At 36.9% G+C, this 21,141-nt stretch overlaps 1 protein-coding gene across 1 annotated transcript in view; it reads right to left on the bottom strand.

Annotated features, from left to right (window-relative positions):
• The window catches only part of LOC149198770 (polyribonucleotide nucleotidyltransferase), a 445,102-nt gene that overhangs the window by 185,109 nt on the left and 238,852 nt on the right, over positions 1 to 21,141 (bottom strand). Inside the window, 1 exon segment of the mRNA XM_089400351.1 lies at positions 6,847 to 6,929. Within this exon segment, the coding sequence (XP_089256477.1) occupies positions 6,847 to 6,929 (83 nt within the window).

The following is a 21,141-nucleotide window of genomic DNA, read 5'->3' as shown; positions in this document are numbered from 1 at the left end:
TGGCTCCAAAAGTGACAAGTCGACTTCCCTCCAAGTCAAGCTGGCCCTGGCCAAGGGACATGTCCATTCACCCTAGACAGACTACTGTATATAAAGGCATCTCAAGCTCCTCCATTTGGAAATTGACATTCTCTGACACAAAGACAGCTTCTGGGCAAGTGAGTGAAGGACAATAAGGAAAAAGAAAGATGAAAAGAAGGTCCGAGTTTTTCTCTCTCCTCTCTCTCTCTCTAGCAACTCGCACATGTGAAGTAATCTCTCTCCTTGTGGTTCACATTTTTCTAGAGCAATTGTTGTAGGGGGGCAAAATTTCTAAGTTACTGGGGCAACTAGCTATTGCAAGAGGGCCAAAATTCTAGAAGTGCAAGACCAGATTGGGTGACTTGACTTGGAGGCGAAGAGCAAGTTTGACCATAGCTCTAGGTGTGTCTCTCATTGAACAAGAAGAATTTCTCTATTGAAAAGGTTGTTGGGTTTTTCCCCGTTGTTGGTTTTCCAAGGGTAAATCTTGCCTTCTCTTTTGTTATGATCTCTATTGTTCTATTCTTCTTTATTGTTGAATTTCTAAAGTATACTTGTTGAATGATATATTGGAATAAGCTAAAAGAAGATCTATATCAAAAGTAATTATTAGAATTTCAAAAATATTGTGCTTACCCTAATTGCACTAAGAAAATCAACACCTTTTTCATCATTATTATACATATGTAGCCTAAGCTACATACTTTCATTAATTCATGATAATCAATATTGACCCCTTGAAGTTGAAGCGATTCCTTGTTCATCAGGGTTGGGATATTGAAAGTTCCTTTATTAGATAGCTCATGATTTGGCTAGGAACTGTGTGAGGGCTAATGAAGGGGGTAGAGCTAAGGCTAGGATTTTGTCTATACAATTTCTTATATTCTTACGAATTTTTGCATCTTAACATTTGTCTCATGCTTTTTTATTTTTTATATCGTGTCGGCCTTCAAGGAAAATTTTTTAGGGCTCTACTCAAAGGATGAGGTAAACAGGGAAATCATACCAATGGCAGATGGCAATCAAACTAAACATGGTATATAAATACATACAGAAGATGGAAGGTCCTATGTATGGAAATCATGGGCGCTACCATCATCAGAGCCTTCTATTTATGCCCCTCCAAGGCAATGATAGAAATGCCTCAAAGAAGGTTACAGTAGATTTGGGGCAACTGATAACCACCAAGGTAAAGCAAGGGAGAAAATGTAGAAACAAAAGTGGTCTATCATCCAATCGAACCTGTGATCCATACTAGAATGCCCTTAAACATTAAATGAAAGCACTTGGATACAAAAAATGCTTAATCTATCTCATAATTGATGACTCACATTCATTGAATAAGTAAGCTAAATGAAACAAAACACTAACCAGATAGTGAATGAAGATGCATATGAGGTTGGCTATTTGTGCATCCTGATAGGGCTAGGGTTTCTCCCTGGAAAACAACATCATACAAGAAAAAATTTCCCCTAGGGGTTACCCATATATGGGTGGGTAACAATAACCATGAGATTTCTCACATGTTATACAACATCATTTAATTGTCTTGCTTGATTAATATGTTATGAATAATAATAATAATAATAGTATTATTATTATTAATATTGAAGAGGCATGTCTCTAAGGACACGATCGTTCATGAAAGGACACCTGCCTAGGCGTAAAAGAGGCCCCTCATTTGTAACATCTAATATCATCATATCTCATATCATCTCTTGTACATTCAACATTTCTTATATACAAAGATTACTTGTCCTATAATGGATATCTACATATTTCAGATATTCTGAATATTTCCGTTGTGTATAGGAACCCTATTCATTACATTGGTATCAGAGCCACGTTCTCTGATCCAGGCCATTGACCAAATTTTTACTGCATACTCCAAGATTTTGGAGTTTCTCCTATAGCTCGACAGGCAATCTGATTCCAACCTTTGGCCACTACAAGCTGAAGTTGACTTTTGGTCACTACATTTAAAAAAAAATGTCCCTTGACCAATAACGAGGGAAAAAATAAAAAATAAAAAATAAAAGTATTATATATATAGAAAGAATATATATATATATATATATAATCTAAAAAGAGTTTAAAAAATTGTTTATAAAAATAATTTAAAATTGGAAAAAAAAAACAAAAAAAATTATAAAAATAATAATAATAATAATAAAGAGAAAACAGTACAAAAAAGTGTTAGCGACAGAGTCGCCCTTGCTCCACTGGTCGCCATGATCGACCACATCAACCTTGCAATTGCCATACTTACCTGCCATTCACAATCCCAGCAACCACTCATAATACCATTTGACAAAATACACAGCCGCACACTCAGCCATATCACATTTCAACTTGTAGAGTTGGCCCCCTCAACTCGCAACTTTTTAGTTGTCGTACGTAGTCGTACTTCCAGTCAACAATAATTTTTGCCTTGGATCCTACCGTCATTGCCATCATCGTCATTCCTATCAACCTACACTTGCTAACCCTCAAATTTTTACTACAAACTTCACACAGTATATTTCCACACTCCCAAACATCGTACCTTCAACATCCATGCCATTCCGTACCCACTACCAATCAATGACATTCTTGGTTAATTTCTAGAATCTACATACCAAAGCGTGTATTTTTTGTGTTGAATGCACTGCCAGTCATTCCACTTAAGTCGACTGATTAAGTCAAAGGACACAACTATTGGCCCAATTAAGTCAATTCACCCATAACATTCGCCTCCATTTGAATCACTCCACAAGTTTTCACAAAAGTATCACAACTATTTATTAAAAAAACAAGAAAATTCTTTAAAGAAAATATATTTATATTAAGTATAAAGTATAAGGGAATTATACTTTATATATATATATATATAAGATTCTAAGGGAATTTTGAACAAGAAAAAATGAAGTATTCAAGTGTTATTATAGTTATTGGGATTAAACTTGTAAATAGTTATTATAAAAAAATTATATCTATATATATATATATATATATATATATATATATATATATATATATATATATATTTTACAAGTCAAAAATTTTGAAGTCTAAATAAAATATTGACGATGTTAACGACAAAGCAAAATGGAGTCAACCTCTGAAGAAAAAAGAGTGGATTATCCGGAAATAAAGTTAGGAAGATTTCCCTGTAACAGTATTTCATATTAGAATAATGCTATTTAGTGTTTAATGCTCATTCTTATTAGCTGTTTTTATTTTTATCTTTTTAGCAGTTTCTTAGAAGAAACTAGTTGTTTCTATTTCCTAATAGAAACTTGATGTTTTTATTTCTGTAAATATCTCTGTATTACTTATTGAGCTTCATTTGCTCATGTAAATCAATTCAATTCATTCATTGATTATTTCAATCAAAGTATCATAGATTATTTACATTAAAAGGAGTATGCAAGGGAAAGAAATAAATATCGTTATCAGCACAAGCAACGAGCAAAATTACACCAATATTAATATGGTGAATCAGCTATTAATTCCATAGCCAAATATAGGTAAAAGGAAAGATATTTTTTATGAGAAAGAGTATGAAATTAATGATTTGCAAGTGACGGTTTATCATTAAAAATGCATGTCTAAATTCACAATCGTAACTATGTTTAACAATGAGATTGACATAATTCTCGGTATACATTGTCTTAAAGAATTACGTATCACGTTAAACATAGAGAAAAAAAAAATGATGTTTCCTTATAAGGAGAAGATGATCACATTCTAAGACAACGTTGAAGTCAAAATAGATAATGCCTTCATCAGAAGGCTTTAAGGATATTTTGAATTTGATGCTTCAAGAGAATCAAAAATCAATATCAAGTAGAAAGAGCTTGAAGAAGTTATCTCTAATAAAAACAAAGAAATTTCTTGTTTAAAACACCATAGTCAAAAATTACTTGTGAAGGTCAAGAAGTCCAAAGCTAGAAAAAAAATAATGTCTCGAGAAGAAACTCAAAAAACCTTAAAAAACCTTAATCAGAAGTTATTAGACCAAATCACAGATTTAAAAGACGAAAAGCTTGAACATCAAAACACTAAAAATAAGGTTGATGAATCAGAAACTGAAAAACTTTTGCGTCACAGAAATCATATTCAAAGTCTACTCACTCAAATTAAAAAACTTTAAAATAATAAAGAATCATTGAAAAACAAATTAAAAGAACTTATCATGAAAGAAGTATCAAAGTCTTCAAACATAACAGTCCAAGTTGAAGAAAAATGAACGAATATTGATCCAATCAATATCACAACTCAAGAAGATGACAAATCAGTTGAAGTAAAAACATATTCAGATGTTGCAGTTCAGACGATAAAAATTCCAAGTGAAGATTCTATAACCAACTCAACAACATCAATACCTGAAGTAAATCAAGAAATCGCACACACACGATAAGGGAAAATCAAATCGCAAGAACTCCTTTTCAACATCCAAATACAAGAGCAGACATCTCAATCAGTCTACTTATCTGTATCACTCATAACAAAAACAGACTTATGTTCTGAACAATACCGATGTCTGCACAATAGAGTATTATACTAACAATTTATCCCAACTGTCAAATAATTGCAAAGCTCCACAAAATATTGATTTAGGATGGTTAGATCCCTTCTTAGTTCGACAATTTTGTTTATCACACAAAAGATCCTATTATCTTAAATTTTAATTCATCAAAGATGAACACTCAAAGAATTCTGAAAAATGCAAACAGATTACAAAACAAAAAAACCATTACACGCCTTGTCAGCAATAAGCTTTGAGGACAGTTTTTTTTGAAGAGGAAGGCAAAGTTACGAAAATAATGTATATGATCATAAGAATGATTAATTAAATAATGATTAGTGTACTGAAGAGGCATGTCTCTAGGAACATGACCATTCATGAAGGGGCACCTACCTAGGTATATAAGCAAACCCTCCTTTCTAACATCTAATATCATCATATCTCATATCATCTCTTGTACAGTCAACATTTCTTATCTATAAAGATTATTTCTCCTATAATGGACATCTACATATTTCAGATATTTTGAATATTTAAGTTGCGTATACAAATCCTGTTCGCTACAAATATCCACAAAATTGTGTGTACTTCCAAAACCTACTACAATTGCCATATTTTTACACTTTTATGCTTTCTTTGAATTTTAGGGTCCTCAATTCCACTTTTCCTGTAGTTGTTGCAAGCAATACCATGGTTTTCCATCCTCACTGTTTAATATAGTGCCAGTGTTTCTCGTATAAGGGCTATAATGTATTATAGGTGACTACACTTTTTCTGCTTCTTGAACTATAACCTTATTAAGGACCTTTGATTCATCTGCATTATGACTACCTAAAGCATGTGATTAATGAGAATGACACCTTCGCTAATTTTCAATCTTCTTCAAGGTCTAGTATGTCCTCTTTAGTGAGTGCTACAATATCTAGACACTCAGTTAAAAATTAAAGTTAACATAGTCTAATGCATCTTTAGGTAAAAGTATGTTTCTTTAGTATGCATTTGTAACTATATAATCCAACAGTCATGATATGTTCTACATATAAAGTGACCCAACAGTTCATATTCTCCTCGATACTAACAGTTACATTGATCTATGGCTTAACACCTGACCAGTAATTGATCATTTGTTTTGCATCAATATATTGCATCAAGCAGTTGCATTCTTTGATGGTTTTACCCATGTAATACACATGTATCGATCTTTGAGCTGGCTGTGTGACTGGTTGGTTAAAGAGCTCATCCTATGTGGAAATACTCTATTTTGTCAAACAATGGGTACCTCTACTTCCTTTTCATTTACAATTTTACAATGATACAAGTGATTGGATGCACATTTATGACCCGGAACCCAATTTTTACCACATCTACGATGATTATTTTCCTTCATTTTCTTTTCATTATCATAGATGCTGATGGAACTATCTGATTATTTTTCATCTTCATATTTATGGCTTTCGATTGCGACATGAAGCCTTGATGACCACTTGTCTCCACAATAGTCACATTTTCCCTCCCTTCATCATTGGGCTTCCAAATTGTAATTATTATTTGCTTTGAGAAGCAATAAAGGATATCTTGAAATTCCAAAATCTATGCTTTGGGGTGGGTTTTTGCCTTGAACAAACCTGGTCATAGCTTTTTTGAGATGACCTCTCTAACTTCTTTTCATCAATTATTTCCTTAAGTCCTGCCTTAGTTGTGATAATATGCATTTGTAATTTCTACCTTAAGTGAGATTTTGATTTGTACACAATATTATCCCAATGACCTTAGTAACTGTCAAATCTTTTCTTCAAATATCAAAAAAGTCAAAAGCTAAGTTGCACAATATGGAGAGACTGGTACACATTTCTGTAATGGAAATGAACTGAAAACGTGACATGTGAAAGCTTTGGAAGTATGGAAACAATATATATATATATATATATATATATATATATACATAGTGTTATTTAATAAATAACAACCTATTCATCATATTTTCTCAAAGGACTTCTCACGTCGTGTTCTATGTTCTCAAAGGACCACCAAATTCCTGTGAAGAAAGGAAGCTTCAACTCTATCAATATATTCAGTAATTGAGATATTACCACAACAGAACTTCCAAGATGCACTTCTGTGCATCCTCTATTATAATTGACTTGACTAACTTGCAGCTGCCTGAAGACAACCAAACCCAAAATTGGCTGCATATGTCAAACTTTCATGCGGTACTTCCATCCCTTCAGTTTTATCTCAGATCAATGACAAGCTTTATATGTTCCATCACAGATCATTTCAGTGCACACTAACTTCATAAAATAAAAACCATGTACCTTTTCCTGGGTCTCTTCCAAAGAAGTCTGGTCTTTAGCTAATATGGTAACAGTCCCATCAAAATTCACTGAAATCCGTGAGCCTGAAATAGTAATGGATACATGCATTAGATTGATTTATATAACCTCCAATATTAAAAAAGAAAACATGTGAACATTCTTGGATCTTTCTAACTTGCAGAAAAATCAAGCAGAAATCAACAATTCAGTGCCTGTCTACAGAAATCTCATAGACTCTAATTAAATTCCTAGGTTTACTCCTGAAGATGCTATGAAAATCATTTGCCTAGATCGTAACACACCTTTTAAAAAGAACTGAGAAAAATGACTTTTCCCCTCTATCTAATAGGCCATGGTTTTTTTGGTAAAACTACTAAAATTATTCCAATTATAATAATAATAATGTGTACATTTAGCATTTTACAAAAAGAAAAACGAATGGAAAATTACACGAGACACCACCATAGTCATAAATAGTCATATTAAATATTCTCTTGATTGGCACTAAATCCCAAAAAAGGTAGCAAATAGCAAACATAATATCATGTGATGAAGGGCACACAAATAGAGAGAAGAAGAGAGGAGCTTTTATTGTCGTAGAAAGATTTCCAAGATGCACACAAGGAGTATATCCAACTATTTATTCACACAAATGCACACACATCACACAGCCTACAGCATAACGCATAGATCCCACACCCAATCTAGCAATATGTTTACAAAAAGTCATGACCACTGTGGACCCATCTCCATTGCCACGTGACCATAGATTAAAAAAACACGACAAACGAGATTTAAGTCATTTAAGAATTAGAAGTCTATCTAATACACATCAGCAAAACAAATGTATTATCTTGGCAAGCATGATCATCCTTACAATCATTTGATACACCAATAAATACCCCCTCCCACTGGGTCATTGTAATATTTGCAAAACATTTTACCCTCATTATAACATCACAATGAACCCATTCAGGATATTTGGATTGAGGGACATGGCAAATGGTGGAATTTCAGGGAAAGAAATATGCAAATTAAAAATATTAAAATATGCAACTAAGTACAATGCAAACCTATGATAAATTTGAAAACAAAAAGAGGCATATTTAGCCTACGAGGAGGGGCTGTTTTTTACATTAAAGAGGGAGAAAAAAATTAAAAACAGGGACATCAATCAAATCTGCAATATTTTGGGAGAGAGAATACCTGAGAAAGAAAACCAGCAGCCAAAGCCTCTTCCCAAAGATGCCAACTCCACTAGACAACTCCAAACCACCTCCAAGATGACAAACAACCTCAAAACGTGTTGTTGTTACTGTTGCTGCAAAAATCAGGGCTATTGCTGAACTCTCCAAGCTCACATACGCTCATGAAAACTCATGAATGAGAGTTGTGGGGCAAATAAAAGGGTAGGGTTGCCTTTATAGCTTAAGGAGGGTTGTTCTTACAAGGGTACATGTTGAGAAATTTATATGGCAGCACTTAGGGTGATTTCTCTTACTTGATAATTGCTTGTGATATTATATTAACTTCTTCTTCTTGTTCTTATTATGTTCTCTTTCATCAAACGATTACCACAACCATAAAACGACGTACACAAGATGTAGGCTCTCAGTTAGAATGCAACCCCTCTCTTAGGGGAAAACCCAGTCAAAGTTCTTCTCTTCTTATAGACACAACTTCAAATGAGAATCCAAAGCCAAAAACCCTAGACCAACACCTCCTCCAAGCACCAAGTCAGTCCTCCAACAAAATCCCTTCCAACTAGTCAAAGTCAAACCAAGTCAACAAGGGTCAAACCCTTCCAAAACTACTGCAAACTCAGAATTTCAGCGCCCAGCATCTATATTTTCGACCTACAGTAGGTCTGCAACATCAGCCCCCTTCAGTATCTCAGAATTTTGCAGGTGTGCGAGAAAATAATCCAGAAACTATATCAGAACTTCGATTTTCCTTCCTCCTTGCTTCAGCTTCTCTCTCCTTTGACAGTCCTGGCTTCTTCCTTGAATTTCGCACTTTCTATTGCAGATCGAATTTGTTGTGGTAAGTGTTTCTAATGAGGTCAAAATCACTTGTATTTATACCCATTCTAAGGAATCAAATAGCCTCTCCTAGGCCGACTTGGATTGGCCGGGCCGACTTGGAGGTCAATACTAACAATTTTGACTCACATATGCTCATGATAACTAAGAATGAGACTTGTGGAGCAAATAAAAGGGTAGGGTTGGCTTTATAGCTTAAGGAGGGTTGTTTTTACAGGGTACATGTTGAGAAATCTATATGGCAGCACTTAGGGTGATTTCTCTTACTTGATAATTGCTTGTGATATTATATTAACTTCTTCTTCTTATTATTATGCTAAGTTACCGGATCCGGCAGAGGCAAGAGGAATATTGCCGGATCCACGGATCTGAAACGGATCCGGATACGATACGGCAAAAATACGTATTTGATAAATATACGGTTTTGGAAATGACAAATTTTTGCAAGATACGGATCCCGTGGGTCGCTGCTGGAAACGGTGATATGGTCGCCGAAAAGTCAGCAAAAAGCAGATATTTTTTATGTTTCATTTGTCGGTTTAGGTTTAGACGTGTATATTATAATATGTGGTCGCCATCTATGTCATACCCTGCTCCGCTTTTGTCCGCATTCACCCTTTTTGTCTGCATTCGCAAGTCGGCCCCTCCTGCACAGTGCACACTTTCATTTGTTCCGCCGGCCCCTCCAGCACGCCTTCATTTGTCCCGGGCTCACGGCCGGTCCCTCCTGCACGCAGCACGCAGAACTTTTGGTCATGCTGCTGGCCCCTCTGCACGCAACACCGCAACGCTTCTGTTTACGCTGCTGGGCCCCCTGCACGCAGCACAGTGACCCTCAGCAGCACGCAACACTGTTTACCACCGCACACAGTCGCAGTGAATCAGCACACAGTCGCCAAACAGTCGTCGGGTTTGGGTTGTCATCAGTCGCGGTAGCCGGTTTCACAATGTATTTACGTTTTTAATATTCATTAGACTGTGTATTTAATTTAAATCTATGTCGGGGATAATAAATATATATTTTGTGCCATATGTTTAATATTCATTTTTTGTAATATATAATATATATTATATAATATAATATATATTATATAATATAATTATATATATATAATATATAATATATAGTGTACAAATATAAATTTAATTACGAATGTCAAATATAAATAATGTAATATATAATATATATTATATACAAATGTCAAATATAAAATATTAAATTTAATTCATTATAATTTATAATATTTACAATATTTAGTAATTTATATTAATATTTGCCTATTTAAATTTTTATGTATTTAAATTTAATTTTAATATATATTGTACGTGACGTATCCTTGCCATATCCGGATCTTAGATTTTCAAAAAACTAGCGGATCCGGATCTGTATCCTATCTGTATCCGAATCCTGGTAACTTAGTTATTATGTTCTCTTTCATCAAACAATTACCACAACCATAAAACAATAAACACAACATATACGCTCTCAGTTAGAGCAAAACCCCTCTTAGGGGAAAACCTAGTCAAAATTCTTCTCTTCTTGTAGAAACAATTTCAAATGAGAAATCCAAGATCAAAAACCCTAGACCAAGACCTCCTCCAAGCACCAAGTCAGCACTCCAACAAAATCCCTTCCAACTAGTCAAAGTCAAACCAAGTCAACAAGGGTCAACCCCTTCCAAAACTACTGCAAACTCAGAATTTCGGCCCCCAGCATCTAAATTTTGGACCTACAGTATGTCTGCAATATTGGCCCCCTGCCACATCTCATAATTTTGCACGTGTGAGAGAAAATAGTCCAGAAACTAGATCAGAACTTCGATTTTCCTTCCTCCTTGCTTCAGCTTCTCTCTCCTTTGATATTCTTGGCTTCTTCCTTGAATTTCGCATTTTTCTATTGCAGATCGAATTTGCTGTGATAAGTGTTTCTAATGAGGTCAAAATCACTTGCATTTATACCCTTTCCAAGGAATCAAATAGCCTCCAAGCACCAAGTCAGCCCTCCAACAAAAACCCTTCCAAAACTACTGCAAACTCGGAATTTTGGCGCCCACCATCTAAATTTTGAACCTACAGTAGGTCTGCAACATCAGCCCCCTGCAGCATCTCAGAATTTTGCACGTGTGAGAGAAAATAGTCCAAAAACTAGATCAGAACTTTGATTTTCCTTCCTCCTTGCTTCAGCTTCTCTCCTTTGACATTCTTGGCTTTTTCCTTGAATTTCACACCTTTCTATTGCAGATCAAATTTGTTGTGATGGGTGTTTCTGATGAGGTCGAAATCACTTGTCTTTATACCCTTTCCAAGGAGTCAAATAGCCTCTCCTAGGCCGACTTGGACTGGCAAAGCCAACTTGGTCTTGGAGGTCAATATTGATAATTTTGTCTCAAAAATAATTCTTCTTTCTTGTTACAAATTTCCCAATAGGGTCTTATACATAGGACAAAGACTCTCTTGACTCATGACACATCTCTTATTGACTTGACAAACCCTAGGAGCATGAAATGCATGCTTGACCTAAATGACCACTTAAATGGAGCATGAAACCCATGCTTTGAAAAATAATAACTTTCTTTCTTCTTTTTCTTTCTTCATTAGATAGATACATAAGATATACATTACAATGACAATTATGAAGACCGAACTAGTTACATTTTCAATAGTAACTACTAAAAAAAACACACAAGACATGTTACCCACCAAAAAGTGGTAACCCATAGGAGAAAAAATTTCTCCTCATTTGACAGCCATCTAAATAACAGCCCTATGATGGCCCACAAATAGATTTACATCAAAGCTCTCCAGTTTTGCTTTGTTCTATCTCCCATTTAGCATGCCTCTTGAAGCAAGGTGGGTCATCTATCTAAAGGTCCATTAACCATTTTTTTAATCATGTGCTTTCATTTAATGTTTTGGGGCATACTAATATGGATGACAGGCCAAGCTGGAAGATTTTACTGGCACATTATATCCTCATCTCTAAGACAACCCAAAATGTTTGCCCTAAGAAGTTGATGCAGCTACAAGAATGTAACAAGCATATAAGGCCACAACTAAAGGTGTCGTAAACAGAAACATATGCAATGTATAAATGTAAATATATATTATTAATGAATTGAATAGAAGCCCATAGGGCTTTGGATTGACGGTGAATGGGTGCACTTTTAAGGCACTCCTTGCAATAGGTCACCGGTTCAAATCCCTTGTGGATGCTTGCTTACAAAAAAAGGAAATAATATAATTTATATATAATTTAAAGGTTTGTGGTTCATTCGGCTCCTACAGATCTCCTTTGGTTGACCCAACCAATGTTGTTAAAAGCGCGAGTGGGATTAAATCGGCGCCGGGAATAAAGCGGAAAAAATCGGAAAAGCGGGAAAAAAGCGGAAAAAAGCGTTTGGTACAAAAATATTCATATTTTTTCATTTTTTTTCAATTTTTTTAATATCTAAACCATCTACAACATAAAATAAATACATTGACACATAAATATGATAAAAAAACTAATATATAAGATGTTTAATATCATTTCTAGCGCTAAAATCACACATAACATTGAATCATGTCCTGAATAGTAAGTCCTGACTCATGAGTCCCAGCTCAGCCTCAAAATATCAACAAAAAATATAATAATGTATCTCATCATGTCATAATGTCATATACAATAAAATGAAAGTCTAATGACCAAAAAAAATCCAAATTTTCATTATAAAATGACCAAAAAAAATCCAAATTTTCATTATAAAACTCGCTGCCCGCACCCCCGAGCTTTTTTGTGAAAAAAGCGGGCTTTTTTCGAAAAAAGCGGCAAAAAAATTTTTAGGCGCTTTTTTCCCATAAAAAGCGCGATTAAATCGGCTTAGGGAAAAAAGCACGCTTTTTTGAAAAAAGCGCGATTTAATCGCGCTTTTAACAACACTGGACCCAACAGAAACCCTTGTCTTTGTTTATCTGTCCATTGGCTCGCGCTAGCGTGAAGTGGGGCCTCTCAATATGATTGAATCTCCTTTCCCTCGCTAGGCTCCTCCATTGGTGAGTCTTTTGTGATAAGACCTTTTGAATTTTTTCTTGGTCGGGCAACCCATCATGGCCAGTCCGGCCCATGATCCCCTCGCGCAGGAGGTCTCTGCCTTCAATAATTTGATCGCCAATGGCCCTTTAGAAGGCACCATCCTCTAAATTTATAAAGAAATTGGATGATATCCCTAAAGTGGTAATTTGTCCTCCTCAAGCTCGGTCAAGGGCCCTTCAGCTAGCAGATCAAGGGCTAACTGGCCAATTCACTGGTTGGTGGCCCTCCCCAAGATCAGTAAAAACATGGATCGAGAACAACTAGAAACCGAAAATGAAATGGGAAGTGGTCTCCTCCTTTGACGGAAAGGATTGTTTCACCTTTTTCTTCGAGCACAAAGAAGATATGGATCTAATTTTCATAAGAAGGCCTTATTTTATGGGACCTCAAGGGTTGTATTTGGACAAATGGAACCCTAACTTTAACCCAGACTGTGATATCCCAACGGTAGTTCCAATCTGGGTTAAGCTTCCTTACCTATCATTGCACTGCTGGAACAATGTTACCTTCAAACTATCAGATATTCTCTCGAGAAATACATCGACTGTGTTGAGCCAAAAGAAGGATTATTTGTGTGTGCATATGCGTAGAAGTGGATATTGAAAAATATCTTCAAGCCCCAATAAATTTGTGCATGGATGACTGGACTCACATTCAGAAGTTGATTACGATCAACTATTATTTAAGTGTCGTGCTTGCCATGAATATGGCCATTTTTCTAGAAATTGCTCGAACTCTACAGTCAGTCAACAAAATCAGGGAGAACAGGGGGACCAATGGTAGCAATCCAAAAGGAGAAAAGGCCCTAATAAGCAACAACCTCCTCAACAAGGGAAACCATCCCAAAAATCTAAAGACAACGCAAACCCTAGCAAGCCCAATCAAGACAAGGAATGTACTAGTCAGTCGAGCAGAGGTGCAAGAAATCATAATAAGTATGAGGCGCAAGCAGATTTAAATGAAGAGGAAGGTGCATGTGACAAATCAGAGCTAGCCCTAGTGAACAATCCTCCTCCTAGTCTGGAAATAAAGGGAAAATTTGCCTCTAACTCTTCTCAAAATGACTTAGTAGACTTGTTAGAGGATGAAGAGGAGAATTATCTCTCACCAAAAGAAGCCACAAGTCCTAGAGCCACCAAGTTTGTGGATGAAAAATCAGAAGCTAAGAAAGTCAAAGACATGGAATGAAGGACACAACGTACAAGAAGAAAAAATAACAAGGAAATTTGCACAACCCAAGCAGAGAAGGACAAGGAGATGTGTTTTCAAAGCACTATCCCATGCCACCTAGTCAATCTGGGTAATAAAGAAGGAGAGAAAGGTGCACTAGCATGCCCCATTAAGGCGGCACCTCAATCAAAAAGTAAATCATGAATATACTCTCCTGGAATTACACAGACTTGGGATCAAACAAGAGAACAATGGAAGCAAAATCTTTGCTTCTGAAATAAAACCCTGCAATAGCCCTTTTCAAGGAAACTAAAGTAGATGAAAAAGAGTTTGTTTCAAAGCACAGCAAGATATGGACCAAAATTCATCACCTTGAGATCATCTCTCGGGGTGCATCAAGATGCCTAAGTACGTTATGGGACCCTGATCAGCTAAAACTTCTAGACAGTAAGAAATCACAGCATTTGATTGTCAACACTTTCAATATCTTGGCCTTTAATCAGGTATGCACCATCATAAACTTGTATATGCCTTTCGTGAAAAGAAGAACTGTTGGGGCTCTTTAACGGATCTTAAAGACACTACCTTCGAAATAAATTGTATCATTCGTGGGGACTTTAACACAGTGCTGCATCAAAATGAAAAAAGGGTAAGATCACTGGTTAGAGGTCCGCACCAAGAAGTTATGGAAGATTTGATTAGTGCCCTCAATCTGATTAATATTAAGTCATTGAAGTTAAATTACACTTGGAATAAGAAGGACGGGTCCTGGACACCTAACAACTCATCTAGACAGATTCTTGATTTCAAGCAACCTCTTATCTTTGTATCTTAGATTTCAATTTTCCATACTTCCTTGGAATGGATCAAATCACAGACCTATCATGCTCAAAATGGGCACACCGCAAAATTATGAAGCCATTCCCTTCAGATTTTCTGCTCTTTCGCTCCATAATCTGGGTTTCCATGAGGCAGTTGCTTCCTCTTGGAATCAATGGGTTGGGGTTAGTCCCATCTATATATGGGAAACAAAAATCAAAAGGCTCAAACAAGATATACACCAATGGTTGAAGGAGGAGAAAGCAGTTAGTCAATCCTCTCTCTACTCTTTAGAAAGTAGGGTAAAGCAAATTCAATCTCAATTGGAGACTGATTTGGTAACTAAAGAGCTTTTGCACCAGGAATCTAGTACCTTCCAATCGTACCACTCGCTCCTTCGTCAAGAAGAAGAAAAATGAAGAATGAAATCTCAGAGTATATGGCTGAAAGAAGGGGGCAAAAACACAAAGTTCTTCCACAATCAAGTTAAGAATAGAGAGCGTAAGAACATAGCAGAAATTCACTATCAGGGGCAAAGAATTGAAGACTTCAAACTCATCCAAGAGGAAAAAACTGCTCATTTCAGCAATCTATATCAAGCTCCAAATCATCAGACAGATGAGGAAGACCAGTATATGTTGGAGCATGTTCTTGAAATAATAACTAAAGAAACGAATGGGAGGTTTATAATGCCTCCCTCAAGTGATAAAATCAAGCAGGTTGTATTCTCTTTCCACCCAAACAAGGCCCCTAGGCTTCACAAATTCCCAACAATTTTCTTCAAGCACTTTTGGGACATCATTCATAAAGACTTGATGAGAATGATAGGCTATTCGCTCAAGAATGTTTGTGTGGGGGCGGAATAAACTCCTCATTTCTTGCCCTCGTCCCAAAAGAAAATAATCCATCTTCATTTGCCAGATTTCGGCCTATATCTCTATGCATGTCTCATATAAGATAATTGCCAAAATTTTGACCCTTAGACTTTAGAAGTTCCTTCCCAATATTATCAGTGAAAATCAAGGTGGATTCGTTCTGGGCAAACAAATTTTTGACAATGTGATTATGATCAAGGATCAAGGCATGATCATAAAGCTCGACATGGCGGATGCATTTGATAGGGTAAGGCACAAATTTATGTTGGCGAAGGATATGATCATAAAGCACAAATTTAGGCATGAAGCCCAAATTTATGTTGGCGAAGGATCAAGGCATGACAATAAAGCACAAATTTAGGCATGAAGCTCAAATTTATGTTGGCGAAGGATCAAGGCATGATCATGATTTAGTTGGCGAAGGATTGAGGCATATCGTAAAGCTCGACATGGCGGATGCGTTTGATAGGGTAAGGCGGAAATTTATGTTCCAGGTTATGAAGAAAATGGGATTTCATGAGAATATCATTCAGTGGATAGCTCTCTGTATCAGTTCCCCATGGATTGCCCCTTTGGTCAATGGGAGAGGTTCTCAATTCTTCAAACCAGAGGACTTCGGCAAGGGTGTCCTCTGTCCCCTTTCCTGTATATCATAATTGCTAATTCTCTAGGCAAGAGATTGGAATTTGAAAGGAAGTCGGGGCATCATCCTAGAATCCACTTTTTTGAAAATATCAAAAGCATTAATCCTTTACGAATGATATAATCCTTCTAGGAGGAGCCTTTGTGATAATAGCTAAAAGATATAAAAAACTCTTAGAAAATTTTCTTGTTGCCTCAGGAAGGGCAATCAATGAAGCTAAATCTCAAATTTTCTCTCGAAATACTGCATCTGCTCAGCTAAAGAAAATAGAGGAGGTTTTAAACTTCAAAGTAGTAAGGGAATGGCAGGACTTCAAATATCTGGGAATGCCTATTTTCTTAAAGAAACCCTCAGCAAGGTCATGGCAGGGAATCTTGGATAAGATCAAGATAAGAATGGAAAATTGGGGTGCCTGTTGGCTCAACCTGGCGAGAAGAGAAGCTCTCTAAGGCAGTATTGGCCGTCATCCCTTTGTTTTAGTTCTCTGATCTGCTAGATCCAAAGAATATATTAAACAAGTTGGGAATTCTTCTAAGGAAATTCCTTTGGGAAGGACGGAAATCCTCCAAAAAAATCACCTTGTCAAATGGGCAACAATTTGAGCCCCGAAAAATCATGGCAGGCTAGGTATCAAAGATCCGGAGTTAATGAACATGGTTATCGGCGCTAAATTGGAATGGAAAATGAAGACTCAGCCAAATGTTTGGTGGGTTCAAATCTTAAAAGCAAAATACCAAGGAGAATCTGAGGTCGACTGTCATACTTGCCATTGTTATCCCATGTGGAAGCTTATCTATTTTCCATCTTCTTTGATCAACTCTCACCTATGTTGGATTCTTCGGAACAGAGAAAGAATCAGAGTATGGGAAGAGTCAATCCTTCACTCCCCCCTGCAAGCACGGGATCCGACTCTCCTTCCTCTAATTGACTATCTGAGTAATCAGGGGATTGCAACTCTAGCACAAATCTCATCTTGGCAAGAGGATGGTCTATGGAAAGGATGGATCCTGGGAAACCTCCCTATCTACTTGAATCGTTTGGGTGAAGAATTAGTTTGAAATCTGGCTGGCAAGGATCCTACTAATCAGCATCAGTTGGCCAAGTTGGGATGGAAAAATTCTTCCTACATGATCACATAAGGCTATTCAGATTTGCTACTTCGTTCACAGGTGCTTCCTAAATCCTCTATTTGGAACAAGGTATGGTCTTCAAATGCTCTCCCTAAAGATAATATATTTTGTTGGTTGCTTCTCCACAAAAAGATATTGACTTCAGAAAATCTCAAGAGGAAAGGCATCTTTGGCCCCTCGAGATGCCCTCTATGTGAAAAACATGAAGAATCCATCCATCACCTTTTCTTGGATTTTCCTTACATTAAGTCGATCTGGTCAATTTCCCTGGGCCCTCTCTTCCCCATGCTTTGTTGGTCGAGCAACCTTCAAAACTGGTTCAAGCATTATTCGAGCTCCATTCAATCCAAATTCCATTTCAAATACCTTTGGATCACTCTTCCCAAATATATCTGTTGGCAAGTCTAAATCTCCGAAACTCTGCCATTTTCAAATCATCCCCCTTTTCTGCAAAATCCCTTGCTCTTAAGGCCCTTTCTTTCTGTTGTGAGCTAAATCTCCTTTTTTGGCCCTGGGTCTGGATGATCTGGAAAAGCATTGGATGGGGCACTCTCACTTCAGTCTCACTTTGGTCTGTCCCCAAATGACCCTCACTCAAGATGGAAACTTCACATGTCTCTGGAGGCCTTGAAAGAATGGAAAACCCGTCAGCAAAAATGGATTCTCCACTTTGATGGTGCTTCAAAGAAAAATCCATATGTGGCAGGAAGGGGAGGGATCTTATATAATCCTGATGGAAGAGTTGAAGTCATATATGCTTGGGGTTTGGGAAGGAAACTAACAACCAGGCTGAACTTTATGGGCTCAGCATTGCCAAAGACAAAGGTATTAAAGACATCATCACCTTGGGGGACTCATTAATAACAATCTTGTATCTTTCTAAACCTGAAAAACCAAAGGACAATTCCCTCTCCCATATAATAACCCAAATAAAAAGTTTGGCAAACTCCTTTCTCTCCAAGGAATTCTATCACATTCTCAAAGGCAACAACTTGGAAGTTGATTTGGAAGCAAATAAAGATTGTTCTTTAGAAGAAGCCATCCTCGACATAAATGGTACCCTTAATCTCAACCTTATTCCCTAAAGACCAATGATTTTTATTCCTTACACTAAGTTTGACGCTATGATTTTTCTTGATCCCTGCTTTGAAATGAAGGTTCTTCTCCAATCCCATCTAGCTCCCTTATGGGATGCGTGTTGACCACACTTTGTCAACAATCCAAGGAAGCAAAGTACAAAGATATGAAGAAAATTTTTCAAAGTCCAGAGTCATCAGCCAGCACAATATTATCATTTTAAACCCAATTTCTGCAAGTTGTATTGTAAATGATGCTAGTATGCCCATTTAATTATGTAAGAACACCTAGGTAAGCCTTTGGTTTTAGTAAAGGATTTCATCCTAGGAAGTTTTCTAACCTCACCAAATTATGTGTGTTTCTAAACACGGATAGTTGACAGAGTTTTTCTTTTAACTTAGACCCAAAAGCTAGGGTGGAATTCATTGACAAGGTCTTAGGTGAGTCCTAATGTGTTAAAATTGGCAACTAGGGCCAAACTCCACATGGGTCATCTTATTTATGACAGCTGATATTTTTCTTGGATTCCTTTCTCCGAGAGGTGTAGGATTGATCGAGAAATCATCTGATTCAAATATGTACAAATGAAGTTATAGATTTATTTTGATTATGGACAAATTGTCAAGGTCGGCCAACAAACTCATGTAGGCTCAGAAGCCCAACAATCATGTCTATTCATCCTCAATGTTAGCCTATAAATACATGATGCCTCGTTCTCATTTGGACACACTCATCTTCACACATCTCTTTCTCTCCTCATCTGATTGGGTATGCACTTCTGGGCAGCGTCTCTCTCCACACGTGCAAAGGAAAGGACAAATTTTCTGTTTCTTCTTTGACCAGGTTTGACCAAATTTTCTGAGGTTGTTTGGGCTACGTTGACCATCTTTGACTGCAATTTTTGGTGGAGAAATTCTGTCATAGCAGGCCGCATTTCTAGGCATAGAAATTGAAGAAAACCATTGACTTTGACCAACATTGACTACGGCTAGGGCTGACCGCAGGTTGACTGTTTGACCTGATTTTGACTATGCTAATTTCGGACTGTTGTGAGGGCAGATTCATCTTGTTGTCAGGAGGCCGAAGTTGACTGAAGTTGACCGAATTGTTGAGTGTCAAATATGTCGTGTTGACCAGTGTTGACTTTTTTTGGTTAGGGTTCTTTTGTTGCTATTATAAATTGTCAAAATTTGTAAATTGTACTCTCTCTGCTAAACTATTTAAGACTAAAAGAAGATTTGATCAAGGGTTTCCCCAAATTAGGGTTTGTCCCTGGTTGGTGCCACATCTTGTCTCCTCTTGTCTTGGCTTGTCTTCTACTGTTTATGTTTATGTTCTATCTGCATTTTACTATCATGTTGATGTGATTGCTAAACTGGATATTGATATTGGGCTCATAAAAAAATTGAAGTAAAATTGCTTTAAAGAATAGAACATACCATTGTTTCCTAAAATTAACATGGTATCAGAGGTGAGGTGAAGACAAAGCCCAAGCAAGAGTGAAAGAGCAATCACCAAAGGCAGTTGGACAAGGAAAAGAGACTCAATGGGTTCCTCATCCTACTTCCCGACTGAAGACAAGCTCCATGATAAATCTGACTATCATGGATGGAAGATGTCTCTTGATTTGACCTTGGAAGAAAAAGCAGTGATGGATTAAGTGCAAGGTAAAATCCCTGAACCTCCTTCAAATGCATCGGCCACTGCGAAGACCAAGTACAATAGGGTTGAAGTCAAAGTGAAGAAGAATATGAGGGATTCCATTGACAAGCATCTGGTGGCCTATATCTTCGAATTGAAGACCTCCAAGGAAATATACAACAAGTTGATCAGCGTGTTCAAGGTTAGTAACGCTAATCAAATTCTCTTTCTTAAAAATAAGTTGAAGGATAGTTGAAGGATATGAAGAAGGGCAAGGATGAGGACATTCAATCCTATTTCTTGAGGATTACTGAGATCAAGAATAATCTACTCTCAATTGGAGAAGTCATTCCTGACAGGGAACTTACTCTCACCGCCCTTGGAGGACTCCCACCTGAGTGGTATGTATTTAGAACCACTATACTCAACAATGATCGAATTCCAAGGTTTGAAGAATTAATGTCGAGATGCATCCAAGAAGAAACAAGAATGGTGGGGCAAGAAATGCCTTCTAATAGAAGCAACCCCACTACATTCTCTGCTCATGCCAAGTGGAAGGACAATGTAGGTTCAAAGAAGCAAAGTCAAGGAAGACCAAGATTCAAAAATGAAAGGAAGGGAAGATGCTTTGTTTGCAATAAGTTTAGCCACTATGCAAGGGAGTGTCCTAATAGAAGGGATACACCTTGAGATGATGACTATCATAACAACTCCAGGGGCAACTTCAACGACAACGATCAAAGGAATGGTAGGTCAAATGGCAAAGGAAAAAGGAATGTGGGACATCAAGGAAATGGCCGACCCTCCAAGAAATCAAGGAATTCCA

This window comes from Pinus tabuliformis, chromosome 2_1 (assembly GCF_031772625.1).
Source record: "Pinus tabuliformis cultivar Carrire ecotype Pingquan chromosome 2_1, CPIR1, whole genome shotgun sequence".
Classification (NCBI taxonomy): Eukaryota; Viridiplantae; Streptophyta; class Pinopsida; order Pinales; family Pinaceae; genus Pinus; species Pinus tabuliformis.
The sequence above is the reverse complement of the archived record's forward strand: the minus strand, read 5'-3'. Positions and strand labels throughout refer to the sequence as shown.